General features: G+C 35.1%; 1 protein-coding gene across 1 annotated transcript; it reads right to left on the bottom strand.

Moving 5' to 3' along the window:
- Positions 1–1,608: 1,608 nt before the first annotated feature.
- LOC128553308 (toll-like receptor 1) lies at positions 1,609–9,962 on the bottom strand. Its single transcript, XM_053534441.1, has 2 exons — positions 9,284–9,962; positions 1,609–4,926 (listed from the first exon to the last, which is right to left on the bottom strand). The coding sequence occupies exon 2, from the start codon at positions 4,901–4,903 to the stop codon at positions 2,711–2,713; it is 2,193 nt and encodes a 730-aa protein (XP_053390416.1). The 5' UTR covers positions 4,904–4,926; positions 9,284–9,962; the 3' UTR covers positions 1,609–2,710.
- Positions 9,963–18,605: the final 8,643 nt, after the last annotated feature.

Raw genomic sequence — 18,605 nt, 5'->3', positions numbered from 1 at the left:
CTCAGCTAGTCTAAGATACAGTCACCTTAGCGATTGGTTTCATTTCATTGCTCAAGATTACAAAAGGCGAGGACGACAAGCATAGTTCCATTGAAACCGTTAAGCTGTTTTCAACAAGAAGCAGGAAAAGAATGACAGCTCGCTTTCCTGTAATGTAGTTCTACGTAAATAACACGTGTTGAGCCATCTATAAAACATTTTGACATTGACATCGTTATATAGGACAGTGCGGAAGACGTTCATCGATTTTCGTTAAATTTATTTGTGTTTGTTAGATAAAGGAAGAAATATATACGGTATTTCAGTAAAAAATCTAACATGTGATAAAAGAATGTTACATTTCTGTCTTTCTATATTGAATTCATTCAACACTTCTAATAAAAGTGATAGACCGAAAATCACCGGGATTCCTGAATTTTCCGAAGGATGAATAACTGACCGACTTGGTTGATCGTATTTTGCCGTTGGCGCGTGTTGAAATGTATCATATCCATGATATAGCAGCAAACAATTGTGTGAAACGTACACATTCACGATAACAATATGCAGATTGCATTTGATTTTCATGCCCACATATAAACTGATTAAACTCCAGCAAACAGAATGTAAAACAAACACTTTTGCCATATCAAATATGCAGATCGTAGCTGGTAGTCATTCCTAAATAAAAGGCTCCGTGCCCGAAGGGTTAATATCGGTCACTTCAAATTAATTGCCACTCATCAACGTTGACTCGAACTTCTCTTGGGGCGTTGAAGTCTTCATGTAAAGAAGCTATCAAGCTGGCTTACGGAAGGTCGGTGCTTGTACACAAGAACCCGCTCTTGAAAAAAACGATGCATGGAAGGGCACCTGGGGTCTTCTCCCACCTGTTGGCAACATTAAAGCTGGAAGTCGCCATATGACCTATAACTGTTGGTGCGACGTTAAACCCAACAAAATAAATAAATAATTATGCAGAGTGATAATGCAAGATATGTTTCCCTTATGTTTCAATTATACACTAAAAAAACATGAAATAAATGCAATCTTGTGAACTTCAGTTCAACCGAAAGATCGGAATAACGAATTTAATTATAAAACTCACCTCAACCGGAAAATGTTCACTCACACTTAATATTTTGCAGGTTTTATTTGTAAGTTATGACTGACTGTATGGTTATTTTAAGAAGTAGGGAGTAACTTTCTTTTACTGCTGTAGACAGAGATCTTGAATTTTCAGAATTATGAGATTATTAAAAGAATTACTTTCTTCATGCAGAAGATGATAATAGGAAAGATAGTTAATTTCTCAGACCTTCCAACTACCAAACAGTATTTGTACAAACGTGTACCAGGATTTTTTTTTTATCAGCCCACATGAGCACGAAGTTCTCAAAGGTGAACTATTTCATCAAACTGTTGCCAGTGTCTTGGCCACTGGATTTAAATCCGTAGTTAAATAAATAATTGTCTTACTTACACAGTTACATTAGGGTTGTTATTTCAATATTGTAAAGCCTTGTCGAAAATCAAATACAAGAAGAAAATCGGAAAATCACATGGGGTGATTGTGTATTTATGATCTATTGTGTCTTCGATGTACGATATAATTGCTGAACTCGTTGATCAGTGTTAAGACAGATTTATTCAAATAAGTATGTTTGCCTTGTCAGTACGTTATAATAATAGATAAGGTTTTATCATTCTAACGCTTACTGAGCAAATAAATAACATATTGATATAGTATAAACAAACATTTCAATGTATCATAGACATCATGAAGTTAACATCATCGTAAACGTTAACTCGGTGTAATAAGTACATAAAACAAAACACAAAATCGGTTATTTACAATGAAGTTAACATGATGAAAGTTCTCTCTATCTTTGATATTCTCATAGGTGACTGCATGACTGCAACATTTATATGCTTAGAACAAATAATGATATATACATTGAAATAAAGAACCAAGTTGATAATGATTATATACATAATCAACATGTCCCGCTTAATATCCACCATATATACATAGTCAACTTGCATGGAACAGCATTGCAGTAACCACTCAGTGTTCCGTTGTTGAAAATACGATATGGCAGTCTTAGAAGAAAAAGACCGAGATTTTCTGACCTCGTAGAAAGTAACATTGAGAAGAATATCAACCTAAATATTTCTAGGTTTGTTTATCCAATCTATAAAGGAATGTTATCCCATATCACTTATGACAAAATCCCACATGGTCTGTCTTATGTCTGACTTCTTTGGGCAAACATTCAACACATAGACAATGATGTCATCACACAAAATATGATATCTTTTGTATTGTTCTGTCTTTTGTATTGACGTGACATTAACGTTCCAGCAAGAGATAAAGTCAGTTCACAGTAGGGTCGTAAATTTGGATGATTTGCATCTCTGACCAAGTTCATAAGGACTACCTAACTTGGTTTAGTGTTCTTTTGTACGTGTGTGGACCTAGAATGCCTTACAAATGCATATACAATAAACCCCAAACACATGTTTATCTCTCTATATATAAATACAACTTGTAGAGAAAAATACTACTATTTTGAGAAACGTCTTAAGGAGCAAGCTTTAAATGTTGCGATTTATAAATTCTATAATTATGGTTCTTTACTGTCCCTTCGTTCGTGCATCTTCAGAGTATCAAAGTTTTCAATAATTTCTGTTTGTTTCTGTTCCACAGCTTTTATTCCTTTTTTTTACTTTATACTTGAGTCTCATCCGTTGGCTGCTCGACTTCACTGCCTAACAAGATAATTGAATTGCAAAGTCCTTTAAGGCCACCAGGCTTGAAGTCTATTTCACCGTTTTCTGTCGCAACAAGCTTACCCCGACTATAACGGTGAAATATGTTCCTGATATAAATCGTCATACTTTCTTCTGATACCTCTTCAACGAAGATAAGAATAATTGGTTTTTGTTGTTCGTATGCTTCTTTGACTTCTAAACAACACCAGTCACTTCGACAAAAGGCCTCAGACACTACAAATACTGCAACAAGTGATTCAGACATACATCTCATAATTTCTTCAACAATAGGTTTACCTGCTCGAAAATGTTTAAAATCAACACATATAGCATCATCTTCATACTTGGCAATTTCCTTTAATAAGGCCTCTAAACGTATAAATAATTGATTTGAAACTTTCGCATCGCTGTCACTATACGACAATAAGCAGAGGAAATTTTCGCGTAGCTGATCTCTGTTGAACTTTCGAAGGAAAGTTTGTAATTTGGTTACTTGTCGCTTTTTACGAAAGTAACGCAAAGTTAAAAAGAACATTATGAATAATGACAGAACTACCAACACAGATATAACTGAAGAAATGGTATAAACAATTGCTCTGATACATAGAAATTTCGCTTTTGCTACGCTCTTGTCATTTATTGGTGTCGTTTCTTTTTCGAAATTGCATAAATATTGCCGGGTGTTATTCAAAATTGTTGTACGGATCATTTCTATAAAGTCAACAGTTTCACATGAGCATTCAAAGGGATTGTCATTCATCATAACTTCTGGCAGTTTACTTCCGTTTCCGGTTGCTATTATCTTTAGTTTCATTAAATCATCACCAGTGAGGTATGCGATTCTATTGTAAGATATATTGAGAAAGTTCAAATTTGACATTTGTAAATGCAAAAATGATGTAGACATCAAATAGTTTCCTTGCAAGTCAAGCCATTCTAGATTTAAATTATGAAGAAATGTCTGTACAGGGATATATGTTATCTGATTGTAGTCAAGAGATAATCTTTTAAGCCTATGCAAGGGCTTGAAAAGGATTTTAAAATCAGGATGACTTGTCATGCTGTACAATAAATTTCCACCAAGATACAAATTGTTGAGGTTGATCATGTCTTTCAAAACAGTTGCAGATAAAAATGTCATGCTATTCAAGGATAAATCAAGTTCATATAAGGAGAAGTTTGCAGGAAGATGAATTGTTGCATTCAGGAAAGGTAACTTGTTTCCTCGAAGGTGTATAACTTCAAACTTCATCACTTGAAAGCACGGTGCAGACATGTCAATAGTAACATTGTTGACATAAACCTCTTTATCACGGTAATAGAAGTTTGCGTAAAGTTTCTCCAGTGTTATTAACGGTAGACCTTCATAGTCACAGCTTACACTATTAACTGTGTTGGCATAACGCATGTTTGAAAAATATCTGGTAATGGGACTAGAAATATTTAATGTTTTCAAATGTGGAAACGTAATGTCCCATTCAAACCCTTTTGTAAATGAAAAACTTACGTTCGAAACATCTAGAATATGCACCCCAGTTGAAATGGCATTCGCATTATTTTCTATAAGAAGGTTAGTACCTCTTAAACTAATTTCTGTTATATTTTTCGACTGTATTATGTGCACGAAACTTCGTGAAAGGTTGAAATTAAAATTGTTTTCTTCCGTATTCACATTCTCTAAGATTAGTACACGAAGATTTGGCAACACATTATCATATAATAACGGTTTTATAAGCGTTTCCGATTCTAGAGCTATCATATTAGAAAGGTCCAATTTTTCTACAAGATCAACTCCAACAAAAGCTTTGTCATCTACAATATTTCCCTTCCTGGCATGGATTCCAAGTGTTGTCATTTTTTCTAACCCCAGAAATACAAAATCTTTGATGTAGAGAGATATTTCAATGTTGGCATTAATATCAAACCGTTTAACTGATCTCCAGCTGGAATGTGAAAATCTTCCTTGTCCTATATTGCCGTTATCGTAATCCTTGATGTAAACAGTTTGTGTTCTAGCTGGAATTTCACTTGGTATTGATCGCTGACAGGTGAGAACGGTATTTAAGAAATTACAATCAACCGGAAGTTCATATGTTACAACCAACTGTATCAAGCAATAATAGTAAGCAATAAATTTTGATTTCTTCATCCTTATTGCTTTCTTCTAAACATCTGAAATACAGAATATTATGAAAAAGAGTGTAACTGTATCAGAAAGTACATTTAAACTGAACATTTATCTAGCAAAGAGCATTAATTATCGACAAAATATCACATTTATTTCAACAGTTGACGGTCTTTTATAGAAAGTAGTATAATCACATCCAGCCTTTGATAAACCAGGAACCTGTTATGATAATTGTATGTTATTATGCAAACAATTATTGGGCATAAATAAACATTTGAACAATGTGGCATATTAATGCTTAACAATCATGATACTTAATCATGCAAACAGGCACGACTAGTTAAAAACGCTTACTAGCCCGACCAGTAAATAATGCTAAGAAGCACGACTTGCTTCTAATGTTTACAAAGGCCACTGGATGATTTTGCTTCTACATGCAACAAGCTAATTATGCTGACAAGCACGACTAGTTAATAACGCTAACAAACGCAACTAGCTAATAATATTTACGTATATAAATACACGTCCGATTAGTTGATGTTTCTATCAAGCAGAGTCCCGCATTTTTATTTATTTTTATTTTAATCACTTTATAGATTCACTAATGTAATATCCTCTACATACAAGCATGGCTGGTTAATGATGCTTACAAACGCGACCACATAATAATTCTAATAAGCGTGAACAGTTTATGATGCTTACAAACGCGACTTAAAAACGCTTACAAGCACACTAATATAATGAGAAATGATTTCTATTCATCTATTTTAATAGCAACAACGAGACTTCTTAATTGCGCAGATATTAAGCACAAATGAGTTCTAGTGTGTGAAAAGTTGGACGCTCAGGTAAAATGATTTCCGTCATATCAGTTTTTTTTTATTATATTATCGTTTTATCGCCCCTGCAGCAACAATAAAACTATATTTAGTTTACTTCTTTGATGCTATTTCAGTGTCACATCTTTTTTTGCCTCCGCTCCGTACACCTCAAACATAAATGGAACGACAGAACAAAAATGTTGTGCGACAAGAGGGGGCAATTGTGCGAAACAAAGAAACAACAGCCAATTGTCGTTTTCTCGCCATCTAGCCTTCAATATGCGATTTTATTATATACCTATGTAAATTCTGTAAAAAATTGGCTTGTATTTCACAAGTAAACTTATGAACAGACAGACAAAAATTCCGTATTGTACCTTTTAAACTCCGTATTGTACCTTCCGTTTTGTATGCTGCCGGACTATTTTCATAAATATGCATGACTCGACACATTTCTATAAATAGCGCACATGAAAACTTCCCTAAATTCCATTTAATATCGATAAACATTGAAGATTTCGTTCAAAAACAAAACAAGAATCAAAATGGTAAAGGTATATAATAAAAGGGTCATTATAACAATAGCTAGATCTGGGACTTTGTATTCGGCTCTCGTGGATTTTGCAAGGTCGGATCACCTTGCGCGCCTCGTGAGATCCCATCTGGCAAAATCCACTCGAGCCGAATACAGAGTCCCAGATCAATCTACTGTTATAATAACCCTATTATATTCATATTTGCACTCATATTATTTTCATTCGAGTTATCTGTCCATGATTAGTGATAATGATACAAAATCATTTACAATGAACTTATCCTATCAATATAGACAGTTTATCCGTTTGTTAATCTTGGTTCTTGACTATATATACTCGTACGTCGGAAACCATTCAAGACATTAGGAATAAGATCAGTAATTCGGTCGAAAATCTACTTTCGTGGTGTAGTCGAAAGAAGTCCATAATAAATAGATCCTAATTTAGAGAGACTTAGTTTCTTTACGAATTATGTAATTGACAAATTGGCGTTAAAAGAGAAAAAATGACAGTGTGCAAAACAGGATAGAAACATTTCACTTGTTTTCATCACTGATCTACCGACTGCTTGTTTTTTTTTGTGCTGACTGTGTGCAATCGTTGTTTGTTTGTCAGTCTGTCTGCCAATCCAAAATGTCAATGTAGGCCTAAGAGACATCTGTCCAAAAGGTCAGACGTTAGCTCTCGACATGCTATGAATATGTACTCAATTTCTTATCAGCTTTTTATTTATTTTTTATAATATGTTCAAGTTTTACCAGATGCTGAGTTACTCGGTTACTCATGTTTAGCAGGGGCGTACCTGGGCATACGCCGATACGCCTGTGCGTACAATTAAATTCGACACCGGGGAAATGAAAAAGCTTAGAACACGGTTATCCTATCCCCGAAAATGTTGGTGAAATGAAGGACATGAAAGTGCTTGAACATTGGTTATAGAGCTTTATCTTTGAAACTCGTTTGTTTGTTTGTTTGTTTGTTTTGGGTTTAACGCCGTTTTTCAACAGTATTTCAGTCATGTAACGGCGGGCAGTTAACCTAACCAGTGTTCCTGGATTCTGTACCAGTACAAAACTGTTCTCCCAAGTAACTGCCAACTTCCCCACATGAATCAGAGGTGGAGGACTAATGATTTCAGACACAATGTCGTTTATCAAATAGTCACGGAGAACATACGCCTCGCCCGAGGATCGAACTCGCGACCCCGCGATCCGTAGACCGACGCTCTACCTACTGAGCTAAGCTCGTAGAAAGGACGGAGGGCCCTAACCACCTAACACACTTATTCAGAATGTAACTTGTTTGCAGCACTACCTTCGTACTGAGTGTAAAACGATTGGATTAAATTTTCTTAAATCGGACAATACTGACTTCGCACAGTTCCGTAAAACTTTAGATTCGCGTATGAAGGAACTCACACAGGCTGGTGTAGGTGTGAACCCCTGCAGAGCTGACCTGTTACAGTAGACGACGAAGAGCAACTGTAGTCCAGCAATGTGTTAAACATGGTTTCTGTAGAAGGACTCAGCAACGCTGTTTTCCTCTACAGTGACAAAGCATTTGGGGATTTAGGGGATTTCATGAGCATGTTGACTGCCAAGCTGAACAAATTGAGATTGGTTTTGTTCATTTTAATCAACGCAAATATGTGAAATTTACACCACGTGTGAGATAAAACTCACATGATGGTCTGTTACATTAGAAATTAAACCTCGAGCCAATAATTCCCTATGAACGGGAGGCAAACGACAGAATTATTGTTAAGATGTACGAAAAATATCTGGAACATGTGCCATGAAAAGGACCTCTATATCGTAAACCATTCAAAGGGCTTGATGAAAACAATAGTATCCGTTACAGTACTGGTACTTTACCTCAAAACTTTTGAACAGAGAATGAAGAACTTTTTCTCTGAAGCTAACATACCCACTGTTGGACGCAAGATAACCAACCATTCAGCACGTGTCACATTATGTACTTCTTTGTACAATGAGCGCCACAGTGATAAGGAAGTTACAAGCCGCAGCAACTTCAGAGTGCAGCAGTGCAAACTTACCAGCGAGAAAATTTCGATATGCTTAATGACATAAGTAATATTCTTGACCCTCCCGCCAAAACCATGGTCGAAAAAAAATCCTCCCTCCTACCAAAGTCAGGGTCGAAAGACATCAACCCTCCATAGAACATTTCATAGAAAGTAAATACAATGTTCCAGCATCCATGAAACACACTTAAATTGAGGACGAAAACCAGGAATGCGTACCATGTACGTTCGAAAATGTGTGAAAAAGATTATCATCTGGAAGGATGGACGCAAAACTGCTATAGACATTTGATCATTTATTAAACTGACCTGTAATAACATTTTTCCAATATTTTGTTCACTGTTTTATGGTTACCGACCTTAAGAAATGACTTTTTCAGATTTTTGTTACGTTAACAACATAGGATGTACCATAGGTTTTACTTTCATTTTATTATTTACGTCTCCCCTGTATTTTCGTATTTTCTTTTTTTTATACACAATTTAGGTGTGTTATTAATAATTTTGTAAACAGATGATGTTTTTCTCCTGCTATGAAAATTGTCGTCTGTTGATATTGTCGTCTGCATTTTTTTTAAACTTCATCAAATTTGACATGCTGAGTTACTCAGTTACTCATGGTTAAATATCAGCATGATATAAGGTTTAAAACACAAACGTTTTTATTTTATTTCACATGAAGAGACTAATTCCCTACATTTTAGTATATATATAGTCTTTTATTTACACATTTTAGATCTGTTATTAATAAATTTGCGAACACATGACTTTGTCTATTTTACATATTCATGTTCAGGATAATACATCATGGGCATGCGCAATGTATCTGAAGAGAAGACTTAATTCTGAGGAGAGCGCTCTTAATGAAGTGTTCAACCTCAGTTGTCTACATGAAACAGAGATTCGAAAATTTGAAAAATGAAGCCGTATCATTGGCTTATAAAATAGGTTATACACTAAAAGGCTAAAGTGATTATCAAATATAAGCATATGTACTTACATAGATCTAAATCCATGACCTGTTAATCGTCAGAAACAAAATTCTGCATCTAGTTTTTGAAATTACCCAACCGAAAAGTTATAAATCCAAAATTAACCTTTTTCTTCAAATGTAAAGAAAGAACGACACCATCATAAAATTTGAATGGTTATTCAACACTTCCTCCTTCGTTTTACAAAATTATGTGCATGAAATTAGTTTTCAAAAATGTAAGTCAAATGTATCAGATAACAGACATTTTATGCTATACTGAGCCGCGCCATGAGTAAATCAACATAGTGTGTTTGCGACCAGCATGGATCCAGACCAGCCTGCGCATCAAGAGATATGTCTGTAAGTATGATAGTGGCTACAAGGAATCTGTCGTAACTCCAAACTGAATACCAGACTAGTCAATAAAGACATGCTACGTTTCATGATACTGATACAAATGTACCAAAAACTGATACATTGCGTAGGGAAAGCATTCCGGTATAGCGACGTCTTCATTACGTCAACTTCGTTATAGGTATTTTCCTTATCTTTTTTCTTTATCTAAAACAATATTCTGCAAAATGTTTCTTACACCTTTTAAATTATTTCGCGGTTTCGCCATCGTGATCTCGCGCTTTGTCATCATGATTTCGCGCTTTGCCATCATGATTTGCGCGCCTGCTCATGATGGAGAAGCGTGAGATCACAATGGCGATGTGCGAAAAAATGAAAATTTCAGGCTTTAACATTAGCATTTGGAAGACATTATACCAACAATACTGAATCATAAAAACATAGCGTGATTGTTGATATATCTCAGCGACATCTAAAACCAAGTATTACACTGAACACTTGATTGGATAATTGTTTAGAATGTTCTTTAAGGTCTTCTGAAATATAATATATATAATTTAGTTACCTATAAGGCCCTTGAAAAAAACTGTAATCACCAATTATAAAGAAAGAACATATTAATCTCACTGTGAATTGGTTGTCAGATAGTGTAATATCGTATGACTTGTACCGGTGTCAAACCTTGGCAATACGCGTAGGATTTAACTAAGTGTAGTTATTTCTATTACATTTTATTTTCTACAACATTGGGGCCATGGAATAATTGATAATTTCATATATAATTTTAAGTACAATTATAAGATATATCTATGATATCTGAAAATAACGTAATAATTATTATGCGTGACAAATTACGTCTGCAGTGTTATACAAATTGTCCTATTCAAAAGCTTTTAGTCTTGAAAATGTCTCTTTGCCGATTTCTCAACCAACAGTTTATCAATTTTCGACATTGTATTATAATTTTATTATAGAAATTTGACTCTTTAAACCGTTAGCATAGACGGCGTATGAATGTAATATTTCACATGGTCAGGGTTATTACAGAATAAGCAATCAAACAGTAGGATAATGACTGTACCTAAATCGTTATAAAACTAAAAAGACAATTATTGGTGAATTTCAATGCACGTTAAATCAACTAATTATATAAACCAGTTTGCTATTACTTCAGTTTACTGTACTTCAAACAAAATATGAAGAGAGCAATGCTATTATAGATAATTTACATACTCTATAGCTTCTTTTCTAATTGTGTATAGCAAACAGTAAATCATAGACCATTTACATACTCTAGCTTCTTTTCTAATTGTGTAAATTTAACTCATGAAATTGTTATGACTTTCCTTTCTTCTCTCTCTCTCTACCGTTCTTTCTTTTTTCTTTTATATTGATGCATGCAGTAAGAATTGCCAATTAATAACAATTCTCTGTTGTAACATTCAGCTCTTTCTGTATCATCGGCAGCTTAACTTCGGACGAGTTCGTACGTTTCCGCGCGCGCTAGGAAATACCACGGACACGAGCAAAGGATTTTTTTTTACAAAAATCACCAACTTTAAACGTCTAGGGAAGCAAGAGGACATTTAAATAATTTCTAAACAAAAACATATATAAAAATTTATTGTCTGTAGAATACTTCAATAGGATAATAAATATTCTCAAGTTATGAATAAAGTGACTACAGGGGAAAGAATAAGATATGTATCACAGGTTTTTGCTTATTTTATTCAGTAACTGTAAACCGTAAACTGAGACCGATAGTGGTGTTTTTTAATCGCCAAGTGAAGCTTTAATTCTTCATTTTGAATAAATATTTTTATATCTTTGTAAAAAGAAAAGAATGACGAACACTTCAATAGGATAATAAATATTGTGTGTTCATTCTAATGAAAACAATACTTGTTCAAACTTTTTTTCCTTCTTTGTTTCTATTGGAAAATATCAACCAGATTAAAATCGATAATCGCCCAGCCAGGTGTTTTCAAGGGGGATAATTTTACCGGTAAGACGGCAAATGTTACCTAATTGTTGATCATGTATTACGTATGAAGCAATCTCCGTTGCATGATATAGACTTCTTCTTGCAACCAAATAAATTAGCCAGTTTAATTGTGTATGCTTGCCAGATTTTCACTACGCAGCTGCGTATCTGCGTAAAAGCAGCTACGCGTCTGACTGTAACCAAATAGATACAATGCTTCGGATTACCAATTTAATTGTGCATGCTTGCCAGATTTTCATTACGCAGCTGCGTATCTGCGTATAGGCAGCTACGCGCCTGACTATCATCAACAACGAACATTTTGCTACACATCAAAAATTTAAGTCCATGTTCATATTTCCAGTACACATCTGTCATGGCTACCAGTCTGGACTAGTTTTTTAATCCATCCGCACAGAAATGTAGCCCTGAAAAAAACACTGTTAAAGACATCAGAAATGACACAAAATGTACACAGTGTCAGTAAATACATTTAGAATTTAACATGTCAAAGTAGGGATGGCTTTAGATTGGGAACCTCAAAATTTCAAAGAACTACTTCCTAGGATACAACGACCCGGAAGTACTTCAATACCGGGATGACACCTAACTGGGATCCTAATGAGATAAATCGCGCGATTTCAGTTTAATCAGACAGGGATCTCACACGAAGAAGTTTTCGGAATCACGGTATATTCCACCGAAATCCCAGTATATCACACCGGGATTCCCAAGTATTCCTGTTGGTAGTTCCATAACATCCCACAAAAAGGGAATCCTGGTAAGAATTCAAGTGGGATCACGCCGGAAAAAAATCCATTTTTTTCTACTGGGAATCCCACCGGAAGCCACCAAATACCGGTGGGATTCTTGAAGGATGAATAGATTGTCCGAAGAAATTTATTTCATTTATTATAACAGGACCGTTGAAACCTATACGGTAATGTAATTTTCAAATATGTACTCCGACTATTCGCCGAAGGAATTCTTACTTTATGCAAAGACTATGCCAAAATCTTTCTACGAAATTATTATTTTCGAACGGAATGACTAAGTAATGTGTAAAAAAAACTAAACTCATAATACAAATTTATTTTACTGTAAAATTAGAGATAAAATGCGGGGTCTCCGACTTTGTTTTCGCTGTATTGTCTTCAATTTTCCCCTACAATCCTTTTCACACGAGATTTAGGGAAAAATAAAAACAACAACATAAATTGCATTTTAAGCGTACTTTAATTTTGTTAACAAATTCTCCGATTTCCTTCTGATTTTTATTGTCACACTTGTATGCCTGAATGCATGTTACACACACAAAAGAAGCGTAATGAAAAAAATGATACTTTTTATTAAACATTTTACTGCTCGTTCTCTCCTCCATAGATTTTTAGAAATTTTCTGAAAATGATCCCGGGATGTTTTTGAATAGAATAAGATAACAAAACTCCTTGACTACCGGGTTTATTTTCACGCTACAGTGCTAAGAAAATTAGGAAGTTTAAGGAACTTTAAACATGTCTTTTCCCGCATTTTCCAACCAAGTTCATATTGTCTGTTTGTGGAATTTATTAATTTATTTGCAGCCTTTATTTTACGGCTTGTAGCGTTATTAAATAGTGTTTTTTTCGTTTTTTGTTTTTTGTTTTTTTTTTTCGTATAAAGTTTAAGCCCGTTTCAGCTGTTTCATAAATAACTTAATGCGGTTTTCTCCGGAATCTGGAGATATTAGTTCTGGCCCGACTTCCTACAGCACTGCATGAAGTGGGGAAGATGTAAATTTCTTACTGAGAGTACCTACTGGTTAGAAAGTATAAAACAGGTTGTGTAAGCAAACCGCCGTGACAAGGTTGTTGAGAAACGGCGTAAACCGAACACAAATAATGGACAAGTACAATAATCTATTTATTTCATGTCCGTAAATTTTTACGTCTGACATTAACTTCATGTCGTTTTGATTGTGCATATTTCGACCAACTTATAAGGGAATAATTATTGTTTGTATAGGGTTATACACCCGTTTTCTTCAACATATTATTTATTTATTTATTTTTTGCAAGCACTATACTATTTTCACAGTAACTTAAACTTGTCTCATTGATAAATAATACTTACGGATAGAGTGGCCGTACCAGACACTCGATTGACGGGCGAACGATCCAACCAGTGTGTAATTCGTTCCGGGCGGGGGTAATTTTTGACTGGATGAATTAAACAAAGACTATTTTTAAGAGTCATTTGTATTTGATGTTTCTGAATTGCACGTATTCGTAACAATGGTTTAAAATGTTCATTTAAAAAGATGAATGTTAAATTGTGGGAAGGACTTATATACCGATCATTTGAAATAACTTGTAGCCTGACCCAACTGTTGTTTTGTTTTGTTTTTTTTGTTGTTGTTGTTGTTTCATTTTGTTATGTGTTAAAATGATATGCTTGTATTATTTTATGTATGAAACAAAAAGCAGTCAAATATAATGATTAAAATAAGAAAATGAAGTGAGCATGTAATTGTTTAAACGCGAAAGTCCATTATCGTTTTTTTTTTTTTTTTTTTTTTTTTGCCTTTTTTTTTCTTTTTGTTAGTGCTTCTTTAAAACAGACTCTTAGTGGTGACACGGGTTCTAAATTTTTGCATAATATTCACGTTGTTCAAATTTGATAAAAAAGAAATACACATACTGATAAAAACGGTGGATTCGATATGAATACGGTGAAATGCTGACAAAATCATAACCATATTTTTACTCTAAACAGTCAGATAGGACTTCAGTTTTCTATGTCAATATCAGCCGAATCAATAAACCACTGAAGTGAAAACCCTTTTTCACCGATTTATGCATCAGGAAACTTTGTTGCAAAAATCGATAAATAACTGAAGAGCCCCAGTTTTTCAAATCTCGTTGCGTCTCGAGAATTCTCGCTTAGAATGCGTCTACCGATCAAGACTTTTCCAATACTTAGACGCTTGCCGTGAAATGGTGTATTTGTCGGTGGTGCGTCCTGAAATCAATGTATCATATCCATAATGATGATATACCGGCAAACTCAAGAGTGTGAGACGTACACATTCACGATTACAAATATGCAGATTGTTTTTTATTGTCATGCCCAAATAGAAACTGATTAAAATCCCGGAAATAGAGTGTGAAACAAAAACGTTTGCAATATCGAATATGCAGATCGCAACTGGTAGTCATTTCTAGATAAAAACATGCGTGCCCGAAGGGTTAATGTCGCTGACTTCAAATCCATTGCCCCTCATCGACGCGGATTCGATTCTCACTTGGGGCGTTGAATTCTTCATGTAAGGAAGTTATCAAGCTGGCTCACGAAAGGTCGGTGGTCGTACACAGGTGCCCGCTCATGAAAAAAAAAAAGATGCACGGAGGGGCTTCTTGGGTCATCTCCCAACTGCTGGCAACATCAAAGCTGGAAGTCGCCCTATACCTATAGCTGTGTCGGTGCGACATTAAACCAAACAAAAGCTAAACAAAATCATTCCTATAAAGGAACTGTGTGTGTGTGTGTGGGGGGGGGGGGGGGGGGGCTCCATGGGCGAGTGGTTAAGGAAGCTCGCCCCTCATCCATGTGGGTTCGAGCCTCACTCGGGGCGTTAATTTAATCATGTGAGGAAGGCATCCAGCTGGCTTACGGAAGATCGTTAGTTTTATCCAGGTGCCCGCTCGTTTCGAAATAATGCACGGAGGGGCACCTCGGGTCTTCCTCCACAATCAAAGCTGGAAAGTTGCCATTTGACCTATAATTGTGTCGGTGCGACGTTAAACCCAACAAAATGAAATAAATACTTAGAAACTTATTTATACGAAAAATCTAAAAAAATACGTTTTCGAAAATTGCCTTTAGAAGTACAAAAAGAAAGTCAGAACAATGCGTTTGCGAACGTCTCTGCCACAATTGAAACTAAGGTAGAAATTGAACGCCATAATTGTGAAAGTGTTTATGATCTTACAGTCATAACAAATGAAATCTTTTATTTCATGTTTTGAGTAGATATTACCCATTTTAAAGTTTGCTACCAGTTTTGGTATGAATAATAATTGACATTTGTGTATAGTGATAAGGGGGCATCTACGGCCGAGTGGTTAAGGTAGCTGACTTCAAATCACTTGCCCCTCATCGATGGGGGTTCGAGCCTCACTCGGTGCGTTGAATTCTTCATGTGAGGAAGCCATCCATCTGGCTTAGGGAAGGTCGGTGGTTCTACCCAAGTGCCCGCTTGTGATGAAATAATGCACGGAGGGACATCTGGGGTCTTCATCTCCCATCAAAGCTGGAAAGTCGCCATATGACCTATAATGGTGTCGGTGTGACGTTAAACCCAACAAAATAAATAAATAATTACGCACAGCGATAATGCAAGATATGTTTCTCTTATGTTCCAATAATACACTGAAAAACATTAAATAAATCTTGTGAACTTAAGTACAACCGTTTCAGTTCAACCGAAAGATATAGAATAACGTATTTAATTAACCACCTCAACCGGGAAGTTGTTCACTCACACTAAATATTTTGCAGTTTTTATTTGTAAATCAAGACCGACTGTATGATTATTTTAAGAAGTAGGAAGTACTTTTCTTTATATTACTGTAGACGGAGATCTTGAATTTTCAAAATTATGAGACTATTAAAAGAATTACTTTCTTCATGCAGAAGATGATAAAAGGAAAGGAAGGCATCCGATATTCATTTGGTGAAAGATCAGGGGACCTTACAATGAAACAAACAAATTTCCTCTCTTCGTATTTAAGAAATCAACTTTGTTTATTAACAAATATCATAGAAATTCAACTATTTCCACTGCGAAAAAAGGGTCAATATACGGGAGTATACGGTCCCGTACGCATATTTCGAAAATACGGGAGTATACGGGATGTATATTACAAATATACGGCCTAGTATACGATCCCGTATTCGGAACATCTAGTATACGGGAAGTTCGTATATTTGTCATGCATATACGGGGTCCCGTATACGCCGAATATACATATATGTATATTTTCCGTATATATGAAATACACGAGTTTTCAAACATTTTCCATAGAAATGGTGTTTATTCGTGTCCTGCTTTTACATAAATTTTATTTTCATGTATTCTAAGAGTCTAAGACATTTTTGTCGTAAACTTACCGTATTTTATAATATACGGAGCAAGTAAAATTAAACATTCCAGGGGTCAAAACTATCTACTTATCAGCATTTTACAAACCTCATGAAAATGATCAAAATAGCCTGTTGTCCCTGTGGAACTCTCTACAGAATGTACCTAGAAATAGTATAGTTTGGATACTAGGCGATTTAAACATGCCTGATATAGATTGGACGTCTGGTACAGTTAGGGATTCTTGTAAATTTAAATCATTATATGAACAATTTTTGGAAAATCTTACAAATTTCAACCTGGATCAGGTAGTAAAAGAACCCTAAAGAGAAAACAATGTTCTTGATTTATTCTTGACAAATCAACCTTCTCAAGTTCATTCTACCAAAATATTACCCAGTCTTGGATCGTCAGATCATAATACAGTCTTTCATGAAATGAACATTAAAATTGGTAGACCTCGTCAAGTAAAACGTGAAATCAAACAATTTAAAAAAGCTAACTGGGATTCATTCAAGTCTGATCTCAATGAATACTTTAAAAATGTTTTTGTTAAACTCTCATCTAATGACCCAAACATACTGTGGGAAAAATTTAAAAATAAAGTCAATGAGCTATCAAGTAAATACATACCAACTAAAATGACTAAACCCAGAAGTGATCTTCCCTGGGTAACAAAAAAGATCATCAAAATGATACATAAAAGAGATAAACTACACACTAAATGTAAAAACGCTAAAGGAAAAGAACATTATAGCAAAATGAGACAGCGACTTACTATTCTTAAAGCCACCATTCAAAGAGAAATACGCAAATCATACTGGGAATATTTAGAATCGGTAATCTTTTCTAATGACTCGGAGACTGGTAAAAACAAAAAGTTCTATTCTTTTGTGAAACATAAAAAAACAGACAATCATGGTGTAGCACCCTTAAAATCTGAAGGTAAAACTTATACCAAACCATATGATAAAGCAACAATTCTAAACAAACAATTTGAATCTGTTTTCTCAAAACCTAAACCAGTCAGTCTTAAACAACTTTGTGAATTAAATCTTTTTGAAAGTGACAAAATTCAGCAAATAAATAAAATGACCGATATAGATATAACTGTAGAAGGTGTTTTGAAAATGCTCAAGGATCTGAATCCTAACAAGGCGTCTGGTCCGGATCAGCTGTCACCAAGATTACTTAAAGAACTTTCTTTCGAAACAGCTCCTTTTCTCACTAAAGTCTTCCAGAACTCACTGAGAACTGGTATAGTTCCAGAGGACTGGAAAACTGCTATCGTTGCACCTGTATATAAAAAGGGTCCTAAATATAAAGCTAGCAATTATCGGCCAATCTCCTTGACATGCATAGCCTCCAAACTAATGGAGCATATCATGGTCTCTAACATCATGCGCCATCTCGACAGCAACAATCTTCTCACACCTTTCCAACATGGCTTCCGTTCCAAACATAGCTGTGAGACTCAACTATTATCCTTTACACAAGAAATTTTTGACAATCTCCAATCTGGAAAACAAACAGATCTCATTGTAATGGATTTCTCGACAGCTTTCGACAAGGTCGATCATCAACTTCTTCTCTATAAACTCATGAAACTTGGTGTCAACAAAACATCTCTATCTTGAATTCAATCTTTTCTTAGTAATCGCTCTCAATCTGTAGTAGTTGAAGGCTCACACTCTGATTCTCTAACAGTTCTATCAGGGGTTCCCCAAGGTTCAGTGTTGGGTCCTTGTCTCTTCCTCTGTTTCATCAATGACCTTCCCGACTCTGTTAAAAGTAGAATACGCTTATTTGCTGATGATACCATCATATACCTCACCATCGACTCATTAGTAGACTCTTACAAACTTCAAGATGATTTGACAAAATTAGAA

This window comes from Mercenaria mercenaria, unplaced genomic scaffold (assembly GCF_021730395.1).
Source record: "Mercenaria mercenaria strain notata unplaced genomic scaffold, MADL_Memer_1 contig_3698, whole genome shotgun sequence".
Lineage (NCBI taxonomy): Eukaryota > Metazoa > Mollusca > Bivalvia > Venerida > Veneridae > Mercenaria > Mercenaria mercenaria.
This window is presented reverse-complemented; position numbering and strand designations above follow the sequence as displayed.

What these genes read in the sequence shown, in the direction of transcription:
- LOC128553308 (XM_053534441.1), bottom strand. Translation starts at nt 4,903, where the DNA reads ATGAAGAAATCAAAATTTATTGCTTACTATTATTGCTTGATACAGTTG.